The sequence below is a fragment of the Oreochromis aureus genome, linkage group 12 (assembly GCF_013358895.1).
Source record: "Oreochromis aureus strain Israel breed Guangdong linkage group 12, ZZ_aureus, whole genome shotgun sequence".
Classification (NCBI taxonomy): Eukaryota; Metazoa; Chordata; class Actinopteri; order Cichliformes; family Cichlidae; genus Oreochromis; species Oreochromis aureus.
Window position 1 is genome coordinate 13,922,477 of NC_052953.1, and position 22,470 is coordinate 13,944,946.

Sequence of the window (22,470 nt, forward strand, 5' to 3'; positions counted from 1 at the left end):
TTGCTAGATCATTTTTCCACTTTCAGAGAGAATGTGAGCGGGTTTGTTTGCTCCAGTACGATCACCTGTGCAGGCCACCGCTGAACTAACAGTAGCGGGACTGGCAGTAGCTAGACTGTAGGGATAGCCCACCTGTGGTGGGGATGTAATGATGTTATTTGAACACAACAAACAGAACCGTTCCCAATCACGAAGAAATGTCAACAAATTTGCAGGGCAAATGACGAGAACACCAAACAAAGTGACTGAATCAGCAGCATCCTTTTGATGTAAGAGAGAGAGAGAGAGAGGGAGAGAGAGAGAGAGAGCGTGAGGAGGAGAGAGAGAGCGCGTGAGGACAGCGAGAGAGACCGCGCACGAGCATCCTGTGCTCAGACTCTCCAAGGAGGCTGCGATGTAGACAGGATGAAACTGGCGGGGTGTTTTTCTGAAGACCGTGCCTCTCGGTTGTCGTTACCTGTCATGGTATATCATTACCATCTATTAATTATGTGGAGAACAGGAGGAGCTTATTATCATTTTGTCGATGCCTGAGGATTATGGACCGTTACAATAACGAACAACGGTGTAAGGGTTCGGACAGCTGCCTCTTTCTTTTTCTTCTTCTTCTTCTTTCCCTTCTTTGCTTAAACATTTTTTAAAGCGCTGGCGTCGGTGATTTTCTCACAAAATGTTGAATTTAGCGCTCTGTCGACGTGAAGGATGCCCGTGGCACGTCATTTTTTGTTGCCGTTGGACATAAACCTGTGGACGGGCGCCGTTTCCCAGGCAGTATGATACAATATTTTGACATAACCATTATTTTTGTGTGTTACGCTCTATTGCGCATGCCTAGTGTTAGCTATAGAATGCTGCCCGTCGCCACTTCTCTCCGTCCTGGCCGTGATTTAGGAGAGAAAAAGTGACGGCAGCTGGGGGACTACATAGCAAAAAAGAGAGAAAATGCGTTGGCAAAGTGGCAGCGTGGCGAGCAAAGGATTTGACTTGAGATCCTTCATGAAATAGATTGTGCCATAAACTGAAGAATGTCAGGGACACCAAATGCAGAAGCTGAAGGAGTAGTCTCCAAAGTAAAAGTGAAAAAGGAGATCAAGACAATCGTGGAGAATTTGGAAACCATCCTGGGAGATCTTAAGGATGTAGCTAAAGAGCTCAAAGAGGTAAATTAGAAAAAGTGTTCTGCCATGTGTCGTGTTATTTCCACAGGCTTGCTGTGAGGGTGCTTTTTCTGAGCATCCTTGACTGAGAGGAGATGGAGGGCTGACATCGACCTCACCAGTGGGGCCTGGAAAAGACTACACACCGTGTTCCTGCCTTTCCCACTAATGTATGTGATCATTATCACCAACATGAGAGACATTTGGCACTGGGAGGACATAGGGTGTGAAATGGCAGGACAGCTTCTTCACCCTGACTCATAAGCTTTGATGAAAGTGTGAAAAAATGTGATCACAATTAATATTTAATGGACAAGTTGGTGCAAGCAGGAAGGTGATTTTGCATTGAATTTCATCATCTTAATGCTGGCTGTTGTGTTGGTCCAAATGATTTCCTGCCAAATAATAGAGAGAAAGTGGTCTTCTTCTTTTCACCTGTCACCTCCCTGGACTCCTTGTGGTGTCTTGCTTATCTTCATCTTTCTTTGTCTCTTGGCATTTGTATTTGTGGTTGTCCTCCTCCTCTCTAGTCCTAAAAGATCAAAACTCTTAGAGCTGTCTGACTGAGGTCTCAAATCTCAGTGATGGAGAGACTACAGATGTTTCTGTAGAAATCAGGATGATATTTCAGGTTTATATTCACAGTCACAGAACCAGTAATATATAGCTGCCTCTGTGACATATTTTCCCTTCATTCACATTAGAGTGGTTTCTCTGAATCAGTCTCACCCCCTCACTTGAAATAACCTGCAGTCTTACCTGCTTTTATGCTTGCATTCCTCTGTCGACCGCACACCAGGCATCCAGTCTGCTCTGCCAAACCTCTAACCTTAACATGACAAGCTGTCATTCTAATACAACTCTATTGCGTACAGCCTGTGGTACATTATGGATGGGTAGCCGACACAGCATCTGTCTCCTTCTGTCGCTCTGTTCCCCTCACTCTCATTTTTTCCTGCAACTTTGACTGAATTACACTCCTTTTGTGTTTTTCAGCAGTTTACAATATCTCACAGCAGGCACCAGAGATAAATGAGAAGAAGAAGCCATTGTAATCTGTCTATTGTGATCTTTTTATGTGATGTGCCCTTCCTTTTTCTTCCCTTCTTGCTTTTTTTCTTTTGCTTCTGGGAGATTGTGTAGAGGATCAGTTATTCTGACACCGCACACACTAAACACATACCTCTGGGGGGTGTTACTATCAAAGCCAGTGTTTGGGGTGTAATCCATTTGAAATGCAGTTATCTGTTATAACTCACAGACGGGGCTGGAGCCGAGCCTGGCTCCAAGGAGGGACCCTGCCCAGATGCTTGGCACTGCCGCCGAAGCTGCCTGGCCTACAGCAGGGGCTGCACACTGGGATACTGGTATTACCTCTTGTGTGTGTCCCAACAAATTATCCATTTAAAGACTGCATGGAGAGTTTAGCACTCTGCCCTAGCCTTCTCATCTTTATTTTTATCGCTCCCTCTCAGTCACTTGCTCTCTCCTTAGTTGCTGTTTGTACATGCATTTAAAACCACATGATAGCAAATGTGCTTGAGAGCAGGCTAACATACTGGGTACTCTAAGATGAGAACCCCTAATCCAAAAGATAAACAACATCTTTGTCTCAAATGTTGTAATTTTGCTTTCTAGTGAAATTTTCTCCTTGGTTGCTTTAACGGCTAGGATACTGTGAACCTATGCATGCTCAGTTCAACTTTTGTTAGACTTTTTTTAGACCCTATGAGAGCTGCCGAGTTAAACATTAGCAAAATGTCCAACACCACTTCAGTTCTGGGCTTCAAAGGAAGCACCACTCTCCAACAAGGGAAGAGAAGCAGGAAGGAAATGTACTCTAAAGGGAAGGTTTTTGGAAAGACTTCTGAAAATGCCTCAATAACGTGGGCATTATATTACTAAGTACCAGTTATTAGTTCCCAGTAGAGTTTACTATGATTATTAAATTTTATCTGCTGTGTTAAAGACTTCTTAGGCAATGTTTATGATGTATTATAAACCTTTCCAGCATCCAGATATTGCCTGAGCACTGTAGGTGTAAATGAATAGTAGAGTATCTGTGTCCATGGAAGTGCTGAAAGTGCAAGTACTTACATTTCTACAGATAAAATGTGCATGGTCTATCATATTTTAGTTGTCTAGTCAGCCCTTGGTTGGTTTTAGGTGGGTGCATACTGATTGGTCGACAGCTGGAATTTAGCGGTGTCACAATTAGGGTTAATATAGCTGTTATCTTTTAAAATTTATTTTGACTTTTTAATGTTTTTATTTAGTGAGTTTACTTATTCAATTTATTGTCAATTGTTTAAAAATGTTCAGTTTAATTTTGAATAATTAAAAAGGTAATTTTATTTTCCATTGTAGTTAAAATTTGTCAGGGGCAAAACAGAAGTTCAGAACCGAAGGAAGTTTCCTCTACAGTCTACATCTTTGTTCTTTTTTCATTAGTTCAGTTCAGTTAACTGGACTTTTTTCATAGTAAGCTCTAGTTAACTATAATAGCCTTGGTTTTGATGGTAAATGGTTAATAGGCTGGTACTTACATAGTGCCTTTCTACTTAATTTGAGCACTGAAAGCACTTTCTACTATCCAATTACACAACATGCATTCAGGCCGTGCTTTTATCTATATGCAAGCACTTATCTAATATTCACTTAAACTCACACTCTGAAAGATGCATCTGGAGTAACTTGGGGTTCGACACATGGACAGGAGTATCTGGGATGGGTCCATTGACCTCCAATTGGTAGACGACCCGCTCTACCACCTGAACGACTGATAAATATAATCACATACTGAGATAACATTAATATTTAAAATTGAAATATTAATACTGCGTCAATAAGGAATACATGATAATATAACATATATTGTTCTACTGATTTATAAATGTTTGCTAAAGAAAAATCACCACCAAAGTGTTAGCAAAACACTTTTAGCCATTGTTTCATAAGTATTTTTAAATAATCTGTTTAAAACTGAATTCTATTTATCAATTCCAGAAACAAACAAAAAAAAAAAAACATGCATATATATGTAGATTAATCATTCTTAGATGTGTAGTCCATCCAACCTTCAGATCCACCATTTGTTCATCGCATCCAGTATCAAAGCACCAAGATGGCAACAGTGAAAACACATAGCAAGGGACTTCACTAAGCTGGCTACTTCCATCATTTGTTAGCTATATGAGAGCAGCTGAGAGCAGTACGGCGTGGTGTATGGTGCAATCTTCCAAGAATGGTCAAACACTTCCCAGTGAATATTGATGAAGTATTCATCTCTGTTTTTAATAGATATCTAGTTAATATTGTTATCAACATTTGATACGTTTTTATAACAACAATAATCATGATGTGACAATATAATAAGACAGTGTTAGAGGAAATTCAGCTATAGCATTTTGCATGTGCACTTGAATATATGCAGGTCTGATTTTTAAAAAATTAAAGGAACATTTTAAAAACACATAAGATCTCAATGGGGAAAAAATCATGCTGGATATCTCTACAGATATGGACTGGGTTTTGGATTTATTGGGAACGAAAGGATATCACATTGTTTGATGAAAATTAAGATTATCAACGTACAGAGGGCTGAATTCAAAGACATTCCATAAAATCAAAGTGAAAAAAATATACGGCTGACTAGTCCATTTTGCCAAAATGCAGCAACTCAAAATGGTACTCATTGGTGTCTGGGCCCCGCGTGCTTGTATGCATGCCTGACAACATCAGGACCTGCTCCTAATGAGATGAGTAATGGTTTTCCATCTCCTCCCAGATCTGTGAGGAGATCTGAGCTCCTGGACTGTCTGGGGTTCAATTTGGCTGTATTGGATTTAGCTCAAGTGAGCGTGTCTGCCAATTTAAAGCAATGGGTCCAAGGACTTCATTCCAGGGTGCTGTTGCTCACCTCGTAGAGGTCTGTGCATCCCTCCATGGATATGCTTCCCTAGACCATCATTGACCCATCATCAAACTGGTCATGCTGAACAATCACATGTGTCTCCAAAATCACGTGTCACATGTGTTAAGGGTGAACCTGGTCTCATCTGTAAACAGCGCAGGGTGCCAGTGGTGGACCTGCCAATTCTGTGGTTCTATGGCAAATGCCAAATCAGAATCAGAATCAGAAAGGGTTTTATTGCCAAATGTTGAGCAGGTTTACAACATTAGGAAATTGCTGCGGTACTTAGTGCAAACATACTGTTATACAACTCTTAAATAGACATAAAAATAAGAATTAAAAGTGCTAAGTAGATAGATATATACATGAGTGCAGGTGGTGATCAGTGCCAAACATGGAATGATGCAGTGAACACAGTGTAGGGTCATGTGTTAGTGGTGGGAACAGTCATATGGTTATTGTTCATGAGTCCAACAGCAGAGGGGAAGAAACTGTTCTTGTGGCGAGAGGTTCTGGTGCGAATGGACCGGAGCCTCCTGCCTGAGGGGAGCAGGTCAAACAGACTGTGTCCAGGGTGAGAAGGGTCACCACTGATCCGAGCTGCACGCCCCAGTGTCCTGGAGGTGTACAGGTCCTGCAGAGATGGGAGTTTGCAGCCAATCACCTTCTCAGCAGAGCGTACAACACGCTGCAGTCTCAGTTTGTCCCTGATAGTGGCTCCAGCGTACCACACGGTGATGGAGGAGGTGAGGATGGACTCGATGATTGCGGTGTAGAATTGCATCATCGTCCTTGTTGGCAGGTTGAATTTCTTCAGCTGCCTCAGGAAGTACATCCTCTGCTGGGCTTTCTTTATGACGGAGGTGATGGTGGGCTCCCACTTCAGGTCCTGGGTGATGGTGGTACCCAGGAAGCGGAATGAGTCCACAGAGGTGATGAGGGTGTCAGTCAGGATGATGGGGGGAGTGGGGCTGTGTGCTTCCTGAAGTCCACAATAATCTCCACTGTCTTCTGGGCATTCAGCACCAGGTTGTTGTGGCTGCACCAGGACACCAGACGCTCAACCTCCCTTCTGTAGGCAGACTCATCCCGTCCGAGATGAGTCCAATAACGGTGGTGTCATCTGCAAACTTGATTAGCTTGACAGACTGGTGGGTGGAGGTGCAGCAGTTGGTGTACAGGGAGAAGAGCAGAGGAGAAAGAACACAGCCCTGAGGGGAGCCGGTGCTGATGGTCCGGGAGTCCGAGACATTCTTTCCCAGCCTCACATGCTGCTTCCTGTCCGTCAGGAAGTCAGTGATCCACCGGCAGATGGGATCAGGCACATTCATCTGGGAAAGCTTGCCTTGGAGATGGTCTGGAAGGATGGTGTTGAAGGCAGAGCTGAAGTCCACAAACAGGATCCTGGCGTAGGTTCCTGGGGAGTCCAGATGCTGCAGGATGAAGTGTAGAGCCATGTTGATAGCGTCGTCTACAGACCTGTTGGCTCTGTATGCAAACTGCAGGGGCCCAGGAGGGGCCGTGAGGGTCTTGAGGTAGGAGAGAACCAGGCGCTCAAATGACTTCATGACCACAGATGTCAGAGCCACAGGTCTGTAGTCATTTAGTCCAGTGATCCTTCGTTTCTTGGGGACAGGGATTATGGTAGAGGACTTGAAGCAGGCAGGCACATGACATGCCTGCAGTGAGGAGTTGAAAATGCCAGAAAACACTGGGGCCAGCTCGTTTGCACAGTGTCTGAGGGTGGCAGGAGACACACCGTCTGGGCCAGGAGCTTTTCGAGCATTCAGAGTCTTAAACTGCTTCCTCACATCTGCTTCATGAATATGAAGAGTAGTGGTGGGAGAAGGTGGTGTGAAATCCTCCTTGGTGTGGGGTGTGGAGGGAGGTGTTGTAGATGAAGTGTTTGATGGTGGTGATGGCTCTATGGAGGGGGGAGAGGTGGGGGAATGAGTGTCCAAAGTGTCTCTATTGTTGGGGCTGTTGGAGGTGTGAAGGCTGCTTGATGGCTCGTCAAAACGGCAGTAAAAGTCGTTAAGGGTGTTGGCCAAGAACAAGTCATCAGTGGAGTGGGGGGTTTTAGGCTTGTAGTTGGTGATATTCCTAAAACTTTTCCACACAGAGGTCGAGTCATTCTCTGAGATCTGCTGCTGCATCCTCTCAGAGTGCTGATGTTTAGCAATGTCCACTTCTTTGCTAAACCTGTACTTGGCCTCTCTGTAGCAGTCCCTGTCTCCGCTTCTGAACGCCTTACTCTTTTCCAGCCACAGCTTTTTGAGTTTAGGAGTAAACCAGGGTTTGTCATTGTTATAACTCACCCTGGTGCGTGATGGCACAATGCTGTCCTCACAGAAGTGGATATAGGAGGTGACAGTGTCCGTAAACTCGTCCAAGCTGTTAGAAGCAGCCTTCATTGTGTCCCAGTCTGTGGACTCCAAACACGCAAGAAGCTCCTCCACAGCCTCGTTGCTCCACACTTTTTTTTAGTCCTCACGACAGGTTTGGAGAGCTTCAGCCTCTGTCTGTACGCTGGGATCAGGTGGACCATGACGTGATCAGAAAGTCCGAGTGAAGCGCGGGCACCGCGATAGGCCCCGCTGATCGTGCTGTAGCAGTGATCCAATGTTCTCTCCTCTCTGGTCGGGCATTTAATATACTGCTTGTATTTGGGAAGCTCTTGGCTCAGATTGGCTTTGTTAAAGTCCCCAAGAGCAATAATGAGAGAGTCCGGGAATGTCTGCTCCATGTGCAGTATCTGCTCTGCGAGGGCGCACTGAGCTGCCTGCACATCCGCATCTGGCGGGATGTAAACAGCGGCCAAGATGAATGAAGCAAACTCCTGTGGAGAATAAAACGGTTTGCAGTGAATAAAAAGGTATTCCAGAGAGGAAGAGCAGTGCTGAGCAATCACTGTTACATCTGTGCACCAGCCACTATTTATGTAGAAGCAGACACCTCCACCTGTGGTCTTACCAGAGAGAGAGGCCTGCCGGTCCGCATGCAAGAGCAGATGAAAACCCTCCAACTTGAGTGCGCAGTCCGGGATGTCCTCGCAGAGCCACGACTCCGTAAAACATAAGACACAGGAGGAGGCAAAATCTCTGTTCATGCTTCTCATCAGGGCCAGCTCGTCCATCTTATTCCTGAGTGAGCGTACGTTGGAAAGGAAGATCCCAGGAAGAGCAGTTCGCAGTCCGCGTCTCCTCAGGCGCACGAGTGCGCCGGCTCGCTTTCCTCTTCTTCGGCGTCTCACTTTCCTGATCAAGGTCTGTAGTAAATCTGCCGCAGATGCGACAAAAATTGGAAGTAAATCCACAGGCGTTGTAGTCCTGTAGTTAAGAAGCTCTTCTCTGGTGTAAGAATATCCAGAGGAGTGCCCAGACACACAAGTTATGCACAAAAACAAAACAGAAGTAATGCACTGAAGTACCAGGGCATCCATACGCGGCGCCATCTTGGAAAAAGAAATCAGGTTCCACAGTGCCAGGCAGTGAGCACAGGACCCACTATAGCACATGTGTCGAACTCCAGGCCTCGAGGGCCGGTGTCCTGCAGGTTTTAGATGTGTCCTTGATCCAACACAGCTGATTTAAATGGCTAAATGACCTCCTCAACATGTCTTGAAGTTCTGCAGAGGCCTGGTAATGAGCTAATCATTTTATTCAGGTGTGTTGACCCAGGGTGAGATCTAAAACCTGCAGGACACCGGCCCTCAAGGCCTGGAGTCCGACACCCCTGCACTAGAGGATGTTGGGCTCTCCGGCCACCCTCATTAAGTCTATTTCTGATTGTTTGGTCAGTGACATTCCCATCGGTCTGCTGGAGCTCATTTTATAGGCCTCTGGCAATGTTCATCCTGTTCCTCTTTACACAAAGGAATGCCCTGCTGATGGGTTAAGGATCTTCTACAACACTGTCCAGCGCTCCTAGAGTAACTACCTGTCTCCTGAAGTCTCCTCCATGCTTTGGAGACTGTGCTCGGAGGTGTTGGACTGTGCAACCTTTCTAGGGTCCAGGTATCTCACACTACCAGTAGTGACGCTGACCATAACCAAATGCAAAACTAGTGAAAAAACAACCAGAAAAGATGAGGAGGAAAAAAGGGGTCAGTAGCCTTCATCTATAAAACCATTCTTGGGTCTCACTGTAGCACCTTTAGTGCATCTGTTGTTAATTTCATTTATGCCAAAGCAGCTGAAACTAATTAACAACCCTCTCTGCTACTTAAATGACGAGAAGTTTAACTGGCTTAATTCTATACTCTGATTAAAGTTTTCCTGTATTTATTGTTTTTATTTATTTTTGGCAGTACATATTGCTTGTTATCTTCCCAAACAGTTCTTAAGTTATTTCATTATGTAGGATGTGGATGAAAAACTTGCGATGGGAAGACATAGATGTATTTTTCTATCTGCTGTTTCATATCTACTGTATCTACTGTATTCATATCCTTTCTGCTAAAGTTAGTAGGGCATTTTACATATTTTCTTTTTCATTACAGATTTGTTAAATGTCTCCTAATGGTCTGCTGTCACATGTTACATTTCAAGGAAACAAAGCCTTCGGTTATGTGTTTTTCATGGTATTTTGATTAATAAGAGACAAACAGTTTAGTGATCTTTTCACTCCTCTGCACTGTTCTTTTTTACATTCCTTTGTCTTTGTCATCTTTCCTCCTTTCTTCTTTCTCAAAATTGGTTGCATATGACGGTATATGATGGTTCTTCCGTCTTGCATCACAGGATATGTTTGGCACTGCTACTTCTCTTGAATTCTGCTGGTGCATGAGATTGATGTAATCTATCACTTAGGTCAGAATCTGGCAGGCTCATGGCTTTTCTCATAAATCCTATTGATATTTATTTTCTCTCACTGTGGTCGTCATTGGGATGTATTAATCAATCTTCAGTCTTATAAATTTGGAAGTGTTTCCTTTTTAAAATATAATTAAGAACTTACAAAGATATTAATTTGTCTTTTCCTCTACTTCATCTTTTTACGCTATATCCTAATGCATTTTTTCCAAGTTGGTAACTTTTTTAGATGAGACTGTAATAGTTAATATTTTCTGTAGGGCTTTGCAATTCATTTACATTTAAATAAAATTATGATATATATAAAACAAATCATTTTAAAGTGGGCTATCTGCTAAGGCATTACACTTTTGCTCTTTACTAAAAAATCCAAACAAACTCTCCCATATACTTTGGCTGGTTTAGTTCATCTCAGTTCAACCAGGACGACAAAAAAAGAACCTTTTGTTAATAAGAGTTTGGCTGTTAGTAGGAACTTTGGTTCTAGAAAACAATGTTTCAAAATGAGGTCAGTCTAATTAATAATCAGCTCATCACTGACCAAAATATTCATCATTACAATTTATACCATAACCAGTGGCTCCATGGTGAAGTGATTTACACACATTCTCCTAACAAATCATAAGCTCCTCGGGTGAGTCTCAGGAGGAGACACAAATCCCTATGGGCTTGCAACAGGAAGGGCATCCAGCATAAAAATTCTGCCAAGTGAAACATGTGGAGATACCTGCTGTGGACATCCCTTATGAATAAGGACGGAGCTTTTACAGTTTGTACCATAATCTAAATGCCCTAATTTCATCTTCTTGTGACACAATTATTTATTATTCCTTCAGCTGTCATAGTGACACTCCCTATTCTCCAACAGGTTGTTCATGAGATTGACACCCTAACTTGTGACCTGCAACTGGAGGAAGACGGACTAACAGACAGCTCAAAGACAGACACACTGAACTCCAGCTCGAGCACCACCACCACCACCACCACTGCATCCAGCCTGGAGAAGATGAAGCTCTTTCCCGAAGACTGCATATTTAAAACACCGGCTTCCCTAATGCCAGTCCCCATCAACCCTCCTGGAGTCCTGACTGTACTCAAGAAGCCACACCCACCTCTACCACCACCAAGACATACCCCGCTGAGAGCCGAGGACCACAACGTAAAAAATCTGCCTCATCCAACTTTAGTGTTATCAGGGAATCTATCCAAGGCTAACGGGTCTCTATTAAGGAATGGTGGGGTTTTCCCATTGAAATCAAACAGGGATTTATTTTCCTCCACACCATGCTTCATTTCTAATGACAGTGGAATCCCTGAGTCAGGTCTTGTTCCTACATTGCCCAGACCCATGCCTCTTCTACGGCATGAAAAGAACAAATGCCCCAAGGCCGCTGGCAGGGAGCCACGTGAGAGGGAACGTGTACGTTTCAGCGAGAAGGTTCAGTTTCATGGCTACTGCCCAGACTGCGACCTCCAGTACGATGTAGATGACACAGAACTACACTTGCAGGCTGAGCTGAATGACTTGAGGCTCAGCCCAGTACACTGCTGCTCCTCTTCCCCTCCTCCTCCTCATTCTCTTTCCCATGAATTCATGTTGGAAAATGGCGGTCTACCAGTCAGCCACAGTTTCCCACCAACGGGAAACACTGCTCCACCTTGTGTGCCTCCCCACACACCTTCTCTCAAGCCCCAGAAAACAATCCTTCGCAAATCAACCACCACCACGGTTTGACACCAACTCCCCTTGTTGTGTCTAGTTTAAACATTTTTGAATCATTCATAGTGTTTTCTACTTTATGAGTGCTTTCTACTCCAGTTGAACTTTGGATTATCCAGAGAGAAGAAAGGATTGGAAATAAGAAACAAAAGAGCGGATATAGTGAGTGGAACAGAAAAAGGCATCGCCGTGGTCATCAAGACGTACATCGAGAGATCAGGAAGAAGCGGTGAGTGTTCCTGAGTGTGCCTATACGAGTTGTTCATCAGGAAGGTTTGTTTGCTCCAGCACATCCCCATGAGTCTGTCTGTGTTTTTGTGTTTTTTTAGAGTATCTTCATATGTACAGTACAGAGGTGTTCCCAGGATATTTTTAAAGAGCACAGCACATGAAGAACCAAAACAAGACAGGGAATTAAAATTGGTGTAGAAAACTTACAATTTTCATGTTCATGGGTGCTCCTGTGCCCTCATACAGATGCCATTGCTTGAAAACTGCCACTACAACTTACCAAGCCTCAATAGGGACAATATTAGCATGTATAATATACATGATATTATTAGATCATAACTGTTGATTCATTAATTTGTATCTTTTTAATGTTGCAGCTGGAAATTATTTCATTACTTATATGCTGCCGGGTAGCTTAAAAATATTAAAACTGCAGTATATTTTAAAGTAAGCAAAAAAAAAAGGTAATTACAGTTTCTTACAATTTGAAACAGTTGTTGTGGAGCACATAGTATATTTGAAGTGAAAAAGAAATAGCAAGCACTAAAAGAAAATTTCATGTGCATATGCCATACCAAGTCTGTATATTCAATTTAAGAAATACTTAAATAAAGTACATTAAAACACTATAAAGTAACTTGTTAAATATAACAAGTTATATCCCAGTACTGTTCCTGCTAATGCTATTATCTAAAGATATAGGGCACTGTATCCAGGAGTGCCTATTTCATATTTCAAACATGGGGCGAGTGCCACCCCATGTTTCCCCTCTGGACACACCACTGCATCTGTTTGTTGGTCCTTGAGCAATTGATACTGGTAGGCTGTTTTTTGTTTTGTTTTTTCCAGGAGATTGTTGGTACTGAGTCTATTACTTGGGATGTTCTCCATTAGCAATAATATGATTAATTCACATCTTTCTAGATGAAACAATAGCACCCACTTCCCCAAGATTTTATACAAAGACTTAAAGATCTTCCAATATGCTGGCACATAAACAGAATATATCTTCACACATACCTGCCTAGATTCACAGTTAGGGTTGTGAGACAGACAAGTGAGTTGGTACTACCTCTTCCTTCATCACCTTCCAGGATTCATTTTGTTGACGTGTGAGACTGTAGAAGTAAAAGGAGGGAGAGAAAATGAAAAGAGTGACACTGTAGGTTGGAGAGAGAGAAAGAAGTGTTAGCTGACACAGATGGCATTTTGATTTGCGTCGACAGACATCTCCACAGCGCATACTAATTGAAAAATCTTTTACTTTATTTTCTAATAAAAATCGGTGTTTAGCAATGCAAGTCTACCCTCCACCCGGTGTGATATCAGCACCACCCCCCTGTGATGTGAAGCTAAATGGACAGTAAGCTTATCAGTTCTGCTCTTGAGTGGAGAGAATCAGGCGGAAAAAATACTGAACTATTTCCTTATAAATCAGCAGTAACATCGGACCATCTCAGTCTATATGAACAGTTGGTAGTCTCCACTTTATTGGCTTCCATTAAGAAGCATGTTTTAGAAAGTCTGTTATTTTTGTGTGTGTGTGTGTGTGTGTGAGAGAGAGAGAGAGAGAGAGAGAGAGAGAGAGAAATGTGTGAGCATATGGCTGATATTTCAGTACATCTGAGATCGTTTTCAAATCCGTGTGTGTGTGTCTGCATATACGTCTTTGTATTTACAAAGGTGTGTGTAAAAGCACGAGTCAGTTTGCCAGACTGGGGAGACAGCACACCCAGGAGTTAGATGAGAATAGTAGCACCTTCCTCCCAGCAATGCCCTTAATTAGCTGGATTAGACTAGAGGAGATAACAGCACTGCCTCAGAAAGCCTTTGTACCAACATTAGCCTTGACAAAGCTCTGAACCGCTGCTAAACATATTTTTTATGACAAACAGTGAGAGAGGAGAGAGCAAGCCGACAAGCAGAGAAACTGAGGAAAGAAATAAGGAAGATAAGAGCAAGGTAAAGATGTGTGAAGGACAGTTGTGATGTTCGGGAGGCATGTTATATAAACAGTGAATTTAATATGTATATCACTTATATGTTCCGTTGGGGTGGTGGGGGTGGAAATCTTGAAGGTTAAAGCTGAGAAAACCAGGGAATGAAAATCGCACACTGATGACTAAATCCAATGCAAGACCTCGCTGGCCTTACAATCTAAAATCGGCATCTAGATTAGGGATCAGTGGATATTTAGCCATGAGAAAAATGAGAAAGAGTAAGCATGAGTGGGGATGAGGGCACATAGGGTGAAAGTGTGGGACAGAGAGAAAGTGAGTGTGCCGTAGAGAGAGACAGACAGAGAGATGGTGATGCAGTGAAAGCTGATGCTCTTTTAGCTGCATTGCCCTGCTGTTACGTAGGAGCAAATGTGGATGTATGTTTTTCCACTCGATTAGTGCTCACGGCACAGAACATCCACTGTATTAATGTTGTATTCATGGATTTTAAGTCTGGCAGCAGCATGCACACATACGTACATATTGAAATACTCATACAAATAGGTAAATCATCAGTAGATCCTACTCATATGGGCTTCTGCCACTGTAGTAGTTTTTTAGTAGCTGAGGAAATTGGCACAGTGTCATCATGTGATTAAAGATGTTTAAAGTTGTTTTGTTGCAAATTCTGTGCTTAAAAACTCTTAGGCTAGCTCAGTTTAGTAATTAACTTTAAAATCTTTTACCATATCCATCCATTCGCTTCTGCGTGTCCTTTTCAGGGTCACGGGGGGCGCTGGAGTCTGTCCCAGCTGTCTTAGGGCAAGAGGCGGGGCACACCCTGGACAGGTCTGTCGCAGGGGTTCTTTTACCATTTTTTTTTTTTAAATCTCTTATCCACCTCAGTATCCAGGGCTGGAAATTAACCCAGCTGTCACAGAGTGAGAGGTGGGGTACGCTCTGGACAGGTCACCAGGGCTAACATAGATAGACAGAGTCAGACATCATCAGCGACAGATAGACAGAGAAAGACTTCTATTCACCATCACATCCAACCAATTAAGAGTCACCTAACCTTTACTTTAACCTGTGGCAGAACATGCAAACTCCACATAGAAAGGGCCAGCCCCAACTGAGGTTGAACCCAAAACCTTTTTGCGGTGAAGCGACAGCACTAAACATCATACTACCCAAATTGAATACCAAATTTACCTGTTTCTGATCAAAACTGTGATCAAATAACTAACCACAAAAAGAAAAACATTGAAAACATTGGAGGCATCTGCTCTGTTTTTCCTTTCCCACTCTGTCTCGTTTGTGGCTATTTGCTGTTGCACCTTCCACTCAGATGTCTTACTGAATACAACATGATATACATTTTGTAAACTATGGGCCTTGTTAGAGTCAAAAGTGCTCAATTCTGGTATGTTTTAGGGCGTCGCTACTTTGGCATTGATAAGCTTTTGCCACATCAACGTAAAGTTGCCAGGGTACCAGAAAGGTGGTGGTCAATACCAGAAACAGTAGAATGACATGGCTCTCAATACCCAAAGATATTCCCATGTATTTGAATGTATGATCATGTATTTTAAAAAAAATTACAAAAATGGCATATCTGTATATTAAAGCACAGTACAAAGAACAGTACAAAACCTAAAAAGCTAACAGTATATTTTGTTGACTGAAATATTAGGAAGCCTGCTTACATTACTACAATTACATTACATTAGCTTAAGTACGTCATATTAGACATTGCAAACATTTTAGCCTGTGGCAACAAGCTGTCTTAAACAAAATGGTAATGTGTATTTCAGGATAACATAAGAAGGATAATACTTTAAATGTTGTTAACATTACGTAAAACGTATTCAGCCTGAATTCTTATGAATAGATTTGGATGACTAGGTGCTTCAGTAAAGTGAAAGTATTTCCTCCCTTGGTCTGAAAAGCATGTTTGCATCATTTACATGCTGCCTCATTCTGGCATGTAAGGATAGACTAGAACACTTGCTCTGCTTAAGGTTTCACAACAGGACTAACCAATACAAGACATCACAGTGGCTCACATTGTCCATTTTTTCTGAGGTGCTTGTAAATGTTTATTCAAAAAATATTTCTCTCTTAAACTAAATCTGCTGACTCCAAAATTTTGTTGAGGGTTTTTTGGATTATTTGTTTGTTTTGCCCTCTCGCTTCAACACTGCAATACAGATTATCATTATATCAACCTGTTCTTAACCTTTAAAATGTTTTGGCACTAGTGGCAATTTATTCATCTTAATAAAATTTCACAACCATTAAACATTGTTAAAACAGAAGCAGGTACACGTGAACTTTGTTTTGTAAAAGTGACATTAAATTATATAATTTGTGGACACAGAGACTACAGCTAGCTTTCAGTAGGTTTACATGTTTCAGTGTGTTGAGATTTGCCTTTCTGGTATTACTTTCAACCTACTCTGTATTAATCTACCAGACATGCGTGACAGAAGGATGCCAGTATGAAGTGGGAGAAACTGTTCTGCCATTTGGACTGGCTGACCGATGCAAAAGTGTTTCATCAGTCACTGGTTTAATACATGCATGACCTATTATCAGATTGTTCTTGTAACACAAAAATCACTACTCCTCTGACCATGGGTGTAGGAGTTTTTCACAGTTTTTGCAAAGGCTAGCTGAGCTCCAGCGCTCCAGGCTTGAGGATGAAGTTGTAATGGGCAGGGAGGAGGTGGATATTCACCGCCTCCATCATGAGTCAGGACTGACTCAAATGCACTGACCTACTCCCTACAGCTCACAGCTCTTGTTCATAACCCACCTCTCTCTCTCTCTCTCTCTCTCTCTCTCTCTCTCTCTCTCTTTCCTTCTCCCCCATCTCATCCTCTCTCTCACTATTTCTTCATTTCTTTCTTCCTTTCCCCTTGGATGATGCTTTACTCCCACTCAGCAGCATCTGTATGCATAACACTCTCTTTGTGCACATGCAGCTCCATATACATGTGGGTGAGGTAGCTATTATTAAAGCATATCTGACACTTTGTACAGCAAACACTCCTGTTTGTAGGTTTAATAAAAAAAGGTCTGGCACTTCCTGACTTTGAATGACAAACAACCTTCTAGGGATGAAGGCTTTTACTCCCAATTGTTATGCGTCCAGCACCGCCTCCATGTACAGCTTTTACATTTCAATCCCACGTCCTGCTGACATCATTGGTCCATTTATCAGGTGAATTGGTAAACATCTGCGTTCCATAATGAGTTGAAAAATCCTTATATGTAAAGGCTTGATGCGTAAATTTAGATATGTTACAGTAACAAGTGCAGAAGAGAGGATGAGCTCATGAACGGGGGTTCATTTAAATTAACAAACAATCCAAGTTTAAGAATTACTGATTACGAGTGTAGGTCTCCATTTCACATTATTGTAACTTAAACAGGGGCTCGTCCAGGGTTTGGATCCAAGACTCACACAGAGTCTTAGTAAAACTGTAAATCCAAACCTGTCCCACGGGCTAATAAAGGAGATGTGGAAATCCGTTTACTTTGTGCTCAGATCAAAGTGAAATTAATTTTATTGATTGCTTTGGTATTCTTGGTGATACATAGCCTACAAATGCACCTGATCGATTTTCTGTGTTCCAGAAGCTGCAATTCAAGCAGAGTCAAACATTTTCTGCATCACCAATTGAATGAATGTAAAACCATAGACAATACGAAGCACAGTTTGTGCTGGTGTAACTTTATAGCTAGGCTTCAGTTGGTAGTGTTAACAGGGTGTATTCCTTCAGCAGGAAAGCTGTATGGCCCTTTTTTTCAAGTTTCAAGTTTTATTGTCATGTACAGATAAACAGTGTAGCCACATTTATCCATAATGAAATTCTTTGGCTCGTGCTCCTCAGCTTTACATGAGCATATAGAGAGTGTGCAGTTATATTTAGAGGAAAATAACAGAAATTAGCAGTGGTAGTAATAATAATAATAATAATAATAACAATAAAAAGGAGAGAAAAAAGTATTAAATATTAGAGAATTTAGTTGGTATTTACATTTAAGACAAGAGGCCCTTAAAGCACACTGTAAATAAATCAACGTAAACGTGGTGATCCCAGCTGATTATAAATACATTTAAGAACATAACCTGCTCTAGACCAGCTTATATGTTCAGGATAAGTTGCCATGGTGATCTAATCAGGTGATAACCACCTCTATAACACATTTAAAACTCTGACTTTAAGCTTCACATAGCTTGCTAACCCATTAATCGTGCTTTGTAGTGCACCCCTCAGCTCCGTTACTATGATTTGTTTCTTGCTATAATAGTCAATGCATGTGCTTATAGTGCTCCCACTGACTGTATTGTCTTCGTTCCATTTTCCAACCTGGCATGTGCACAATGTGCGATAAAAACCAAAAGATGCGTCAGAGTGAGACACATTTTGCCAGTGAATATTAATTAGCTGTTGTGTCTCGGTCTGATTGTTTGTGGTGATAGTCTGCCAAGAGACACAGTTGTCTGTTTGCTCATCCCATTCTGCATGCATCATTTACTTTGATTTTTGTTTCCCTCAATCAACTATATTTCATAGCAATCATTGAAAAATTAAATTGGTATGGGGGAAGCATTAAACAAAATGAAAACCAAATCATTTTGGTGTTTTGTGCCAGAGGCATTACATCTGTAATGGAGATACTGTGTGCAGGGTTCATTAGAATACAAATAGACATGACCTACATTGCCAAACACCAGAGCATTCAGAAGTAAATCTGGTGCACATTAGGCCTGAATACTGGCTCGTCTTGGTGCTTCTCTGTCAGTGACTCAGGCAAAGTGATGATTTGGGAACGTGAGTGGGCATGTGTGTTATTAAAATGCATGTGCGTCCTCATATGCATTTATTTTAATTTTAAAGGGGATACGTGTGCATGAGTTTTAAAAGGTGAAAAAGAGTGCAAAAAGACTCGTGGGTGTATGCAGCCATGTGTGTAAGATGGAGTCAAAGGCCGTGAGATGGCTCGGTACAACTTAGAAAGCTTTGGTGGTGAAGCAAACTTAATCTGAGGCTTTCACGCTCCTTTGGAGATTGTTAAAAGTTAGAGGCATCAGCTGCACCTTACTCGGGGAAGGTAAACAATATTTCAACAACAGGATCAGATCTGTAAGAGCCACAGTGGCCCAGATGGGGTCCTCTGCTCGTTGAACCACTTCAGACTTGAGTGAGAAACACAGAAAAAAATGCTATTTAAGGAGTCCCACAAGTCTGGGCAAATTGTCTGTCACAAAAGGGAAGGCTTTTTAATCCACAAAGGAAAATGCAAGACTGTTCAGTCTTAATAACTTTGATGGCTCGTGTATGTGTTACTGGGCGTTTGTGCTTTGGCATATTTTCATTTTGGTCAATGAAAAGTGATTGTTAGTGCTGTGACTGCTCTGTCAAGTGGCTCTCCACTGTGCAGCCAGATATTCACACTAATATGTTTCCTCTTTTTTTGTCTCTCTCTCTGCAGGGCCCATTGACACACTTGAGATACGAGACAAAGGGATGCTTGCTTCATACACCGATCGACCCCGGTTGATCAGGCAGGGAAGAGCCAGAGCTGAGGCCAAGCATCCACCACCATTTGCATAGCTCTTGCATAGTGCTTGTGCTGTTTGTGCACTAAGCAACCTCTGGGAACCAGCTGTGCTGGAGCAGTGTTACTGTCTAACTGGCAAAGCAGGAAGGGTAGTCACTGTGTTTGTGTGCAAAAAGATGAATCTATAGATGTCGAGGTGATATTTTCATTCATATAAATGGTTGATTTAAAGATTCAAACACCGATGAAACCTTATCATCAAAAGTAAAGATGAACCAGTACAAGATGGAGTGAAATAATGTCAGCCAGTATTTGATTGATGTCTGTACAGGTTTTTGCTTTGTGCGTACTCAGATGGAAATCAATAGCTCCACTCAACCGATGGAATTTGCCTTTTAAGAATTGTAACTGTTTGTGTCTGGAGAGCCCAACAGTTCTGCCTGGGAGCGAAACGCTCTCTGCTGGACTGCAGATAAGGAGAAAATAATAACTATGTCAGTACGTGCCATATGCACAACCACAGCATGTTTTTGGAAAGACTCGTGTTTTGAAATGGTTGATGATGCGGTCACTGATCCTTGTCCAGACATTATGTTCGTTGTACATCAAAATCTATCCGCTCATCTGGTGCCATGCAAGCTGTGTTTATTTCACAATGACATGCAGAGATTCAGTACAGTTTGGCATAGTTACAGCTTTAAAGGGTTATTGAAGAAGTAATAATTTGCATCAAATTTTGTTTGTATACAAATATACATGTATATTTCAGGCATTTTTCTACAGAGACTTTAACATTTAAAGAGATGATATTTTTGATATTGTGTTGGATGACTGAGAGGTATTTTGATGAAAGCTGACATTCCCTCGAGGTATATGTTTTTCAGGGCAGAGCCAGATGAGTTATTTATACATACCGAATCGTGTTTACATGAATGAAAAACTTAACTATTATAACTTAGAGAAACTTTACAATGTGGGCTGCAGCAGGAGGAAGAAAATATAATGCAGAGATGAAACGTGACGAAAACCAAATACCTAGTTGTGCTTTATCAGAAGAGAGGCATGGGACTGAATGAACGCATGACTGACTCTTCACTTTGTCCTGCCATCACTGTGTTTTTCTATGCATTTCTGTGGAGAGGCTGCCTGGTAGTGGGCCTGAAATGCTGGATTTTCTGCCCTCCAGAACAGAGTTAAGAAATATTCCCTCTTACTCCCTCATGCATCGGGTCAATCCTGACGTCAATATAAACCTGACAAATTTCCATGTTGCTCTGGGTAATGAGTCATAGGTAATTAAAAAATGATGAAGTGCTTTTATATATAGCACTTATAAAAACCAAATGAGTTATAAAGAAACAGAGTAACAAGATGACTATTGCTTTAAAATAGATCAAATATATACAGTATATACATAGAAAATCAGTCAAATCTCATCAAAGTTCCCACCTGACATCCGAAAAAATCAGCTAAACAAAAAATGCAATAACTTACATACTAAATGAAATCATGCAAGGTTTAGTACAATGAAAATCAGTTACTGGCCATCAGAGTAGAGAAGGGTTAAAACTTTTTTTTTCCTTCACTTTTCATTCCTTGCAATTTCACCACAGGAGATAACCAAATTACCCTTTCAGCACTGAGAAGGCATTAAACTCAGTTAAAAGCTGCAATTAAATAAATTCTATACCCACTCCAAGTGTCCCCATCTACAGCCAATTCAGCATATTTTTTTCTAAAACCAACTGTAAGCATCAGTATTATGGAATATAATCACCGTTTCAGTAGCAAAATTGTACTAATTTAACGTCTGTGAAGTAGAGTAACAGAAACACCCGTCAGCTATGGTATGAGTGTTGATATTCCGTAGAGAAGCTGCAGAAGGCACTTTGCAACTTATTTGGAATGCCAGAAACAGCCTTTCTGAACAGAGTCGGCATAAAGGAGTAAATAAATAACTACAAACAAATATGTGTGTCTGAAAGAAAAGAAATATTGGCCGATATATCAGACTTTTTAAATCACAAAGTACGGGTATCTTAAAAGTCCTACATCAGTCAGGCTCTAGTTTAATGATATCACCATGTGTGTAACTGGTAAAAACCAACAGCATGAAAGGTCTGCTTTGTACCTACAGTTTGGTACCAGGCTCATCTGTGACTTCTTCTAGGTGGGTGGAAGTAAAATTCATTTGGTTAAGGTTAAATGTGTTTTTCCACTCTGAGAATTTCATGTACTTCATATACTTAAGAAGTACATGGAGGTCTAAAAAAAATGCTGTAAAAAAATAAGGCGACTAAATTTCCACCTGCTCCATGTACTCATTTCAGGTCTGTAACTCGGAAAATATCCACAGTATGAACATAAAATGTTGCATGATTTCATTTAGTATGCTGAAGATATTCCACACAAAAATAGCGTTTCTGGGGGGTTAGATGAGAGGCATTCACTGGTATTTCATGCAAACATGATTGCTGGTGAGCAACTTTTTTTTTTTATTAACACACCCCCTTGATACATTTAGATTAGAGGCATCACACACTTGTAAACCTCACCTCTTTGTTCAGATACTGAATTAAAGACTAAACTCTGAGTCAGCAATGAATCACTTTTAAAGCTGATTGGAATGTCTCAAAAAGTTGTTTGTGATATTTTATTGTGTGTCCACAAACTGTTGGGAAATAACTTGTGAGAAGTAAACACTTTGCACTTGGTCAGTGTGCGTGTGAGTGTGTGTACTTTAAACCTAACAATACTTTTAGTGCTGATTTTATGTCTGTATTCTCTATTAAAAGCTGTCCTCTTCTGCGTTTATCTCTCGGATATGTTGAGCCTCTGTGAACCGGGAGCCCAACAGAGGAAATTAAACCGCCTCCGAGAGCGTCACACTTCATCAAAGTTACCAAAAAGCAGTGAGAGCAAACGTTTCAAAAAGAGAATGACAGAAAATGGCATCAGCAGCTGCATCAGCTAATTGAAGATTAGTGTGATGAGATAGCAAGCTGGCAGTGCTAAAGGCCATCAGCTGTCTCCCGAAGATATTCAGAATATCGTATTCATTAGAATAATTCAGATGAATTCATGGCGGCTTGTCATGGTCATGCAAAAACAGACCGCAGCC

General features: G+C 41.6%; 1 protein-coding gene across 3 annotated transcripts; it reads left to right on the forward strand.

The window, feature by feature from the left end:
* Positions 1–378: 378 nt before the first annotated feature.
* Positions 379–22,202, forward strand: prr16 (proline rich 16). Of its 3 annotated transcripts, none has more exons than XM_039620432.1 (3): positions 379–1,160; positions 10,753–11,833; positions 19,281–22,202. In XM_039620432.1, exons 1-2 carry the CDS (start codon positions 1,026–1,028, stop codon positions 11,617–11,619), a joined length of 1,002 nt encoding a protein of 333 aa, XP_039476366.1. In that variant the 5' UTR covers positions 379–1,025; the 3' UTR covers positions 11,620–11,833; positions 19,281–22,202. The 3 variants fall into 3 exon arrangements, with proteins under 3 accessions (XP_039476366.1, XP_039476368.1, XP_039476367.1); XM_039620434.1 differs by lacking the exon at positions 19,281–22,202 and adding an exon at positions 14,558–14,590; XM_039620433.1 differs by lacking the exon at positions 19,281–22,202 and adding an exon at positions 13,731–13,750.
* Positions 22,203–22,470: the final 268 nt, after the last annotated feature.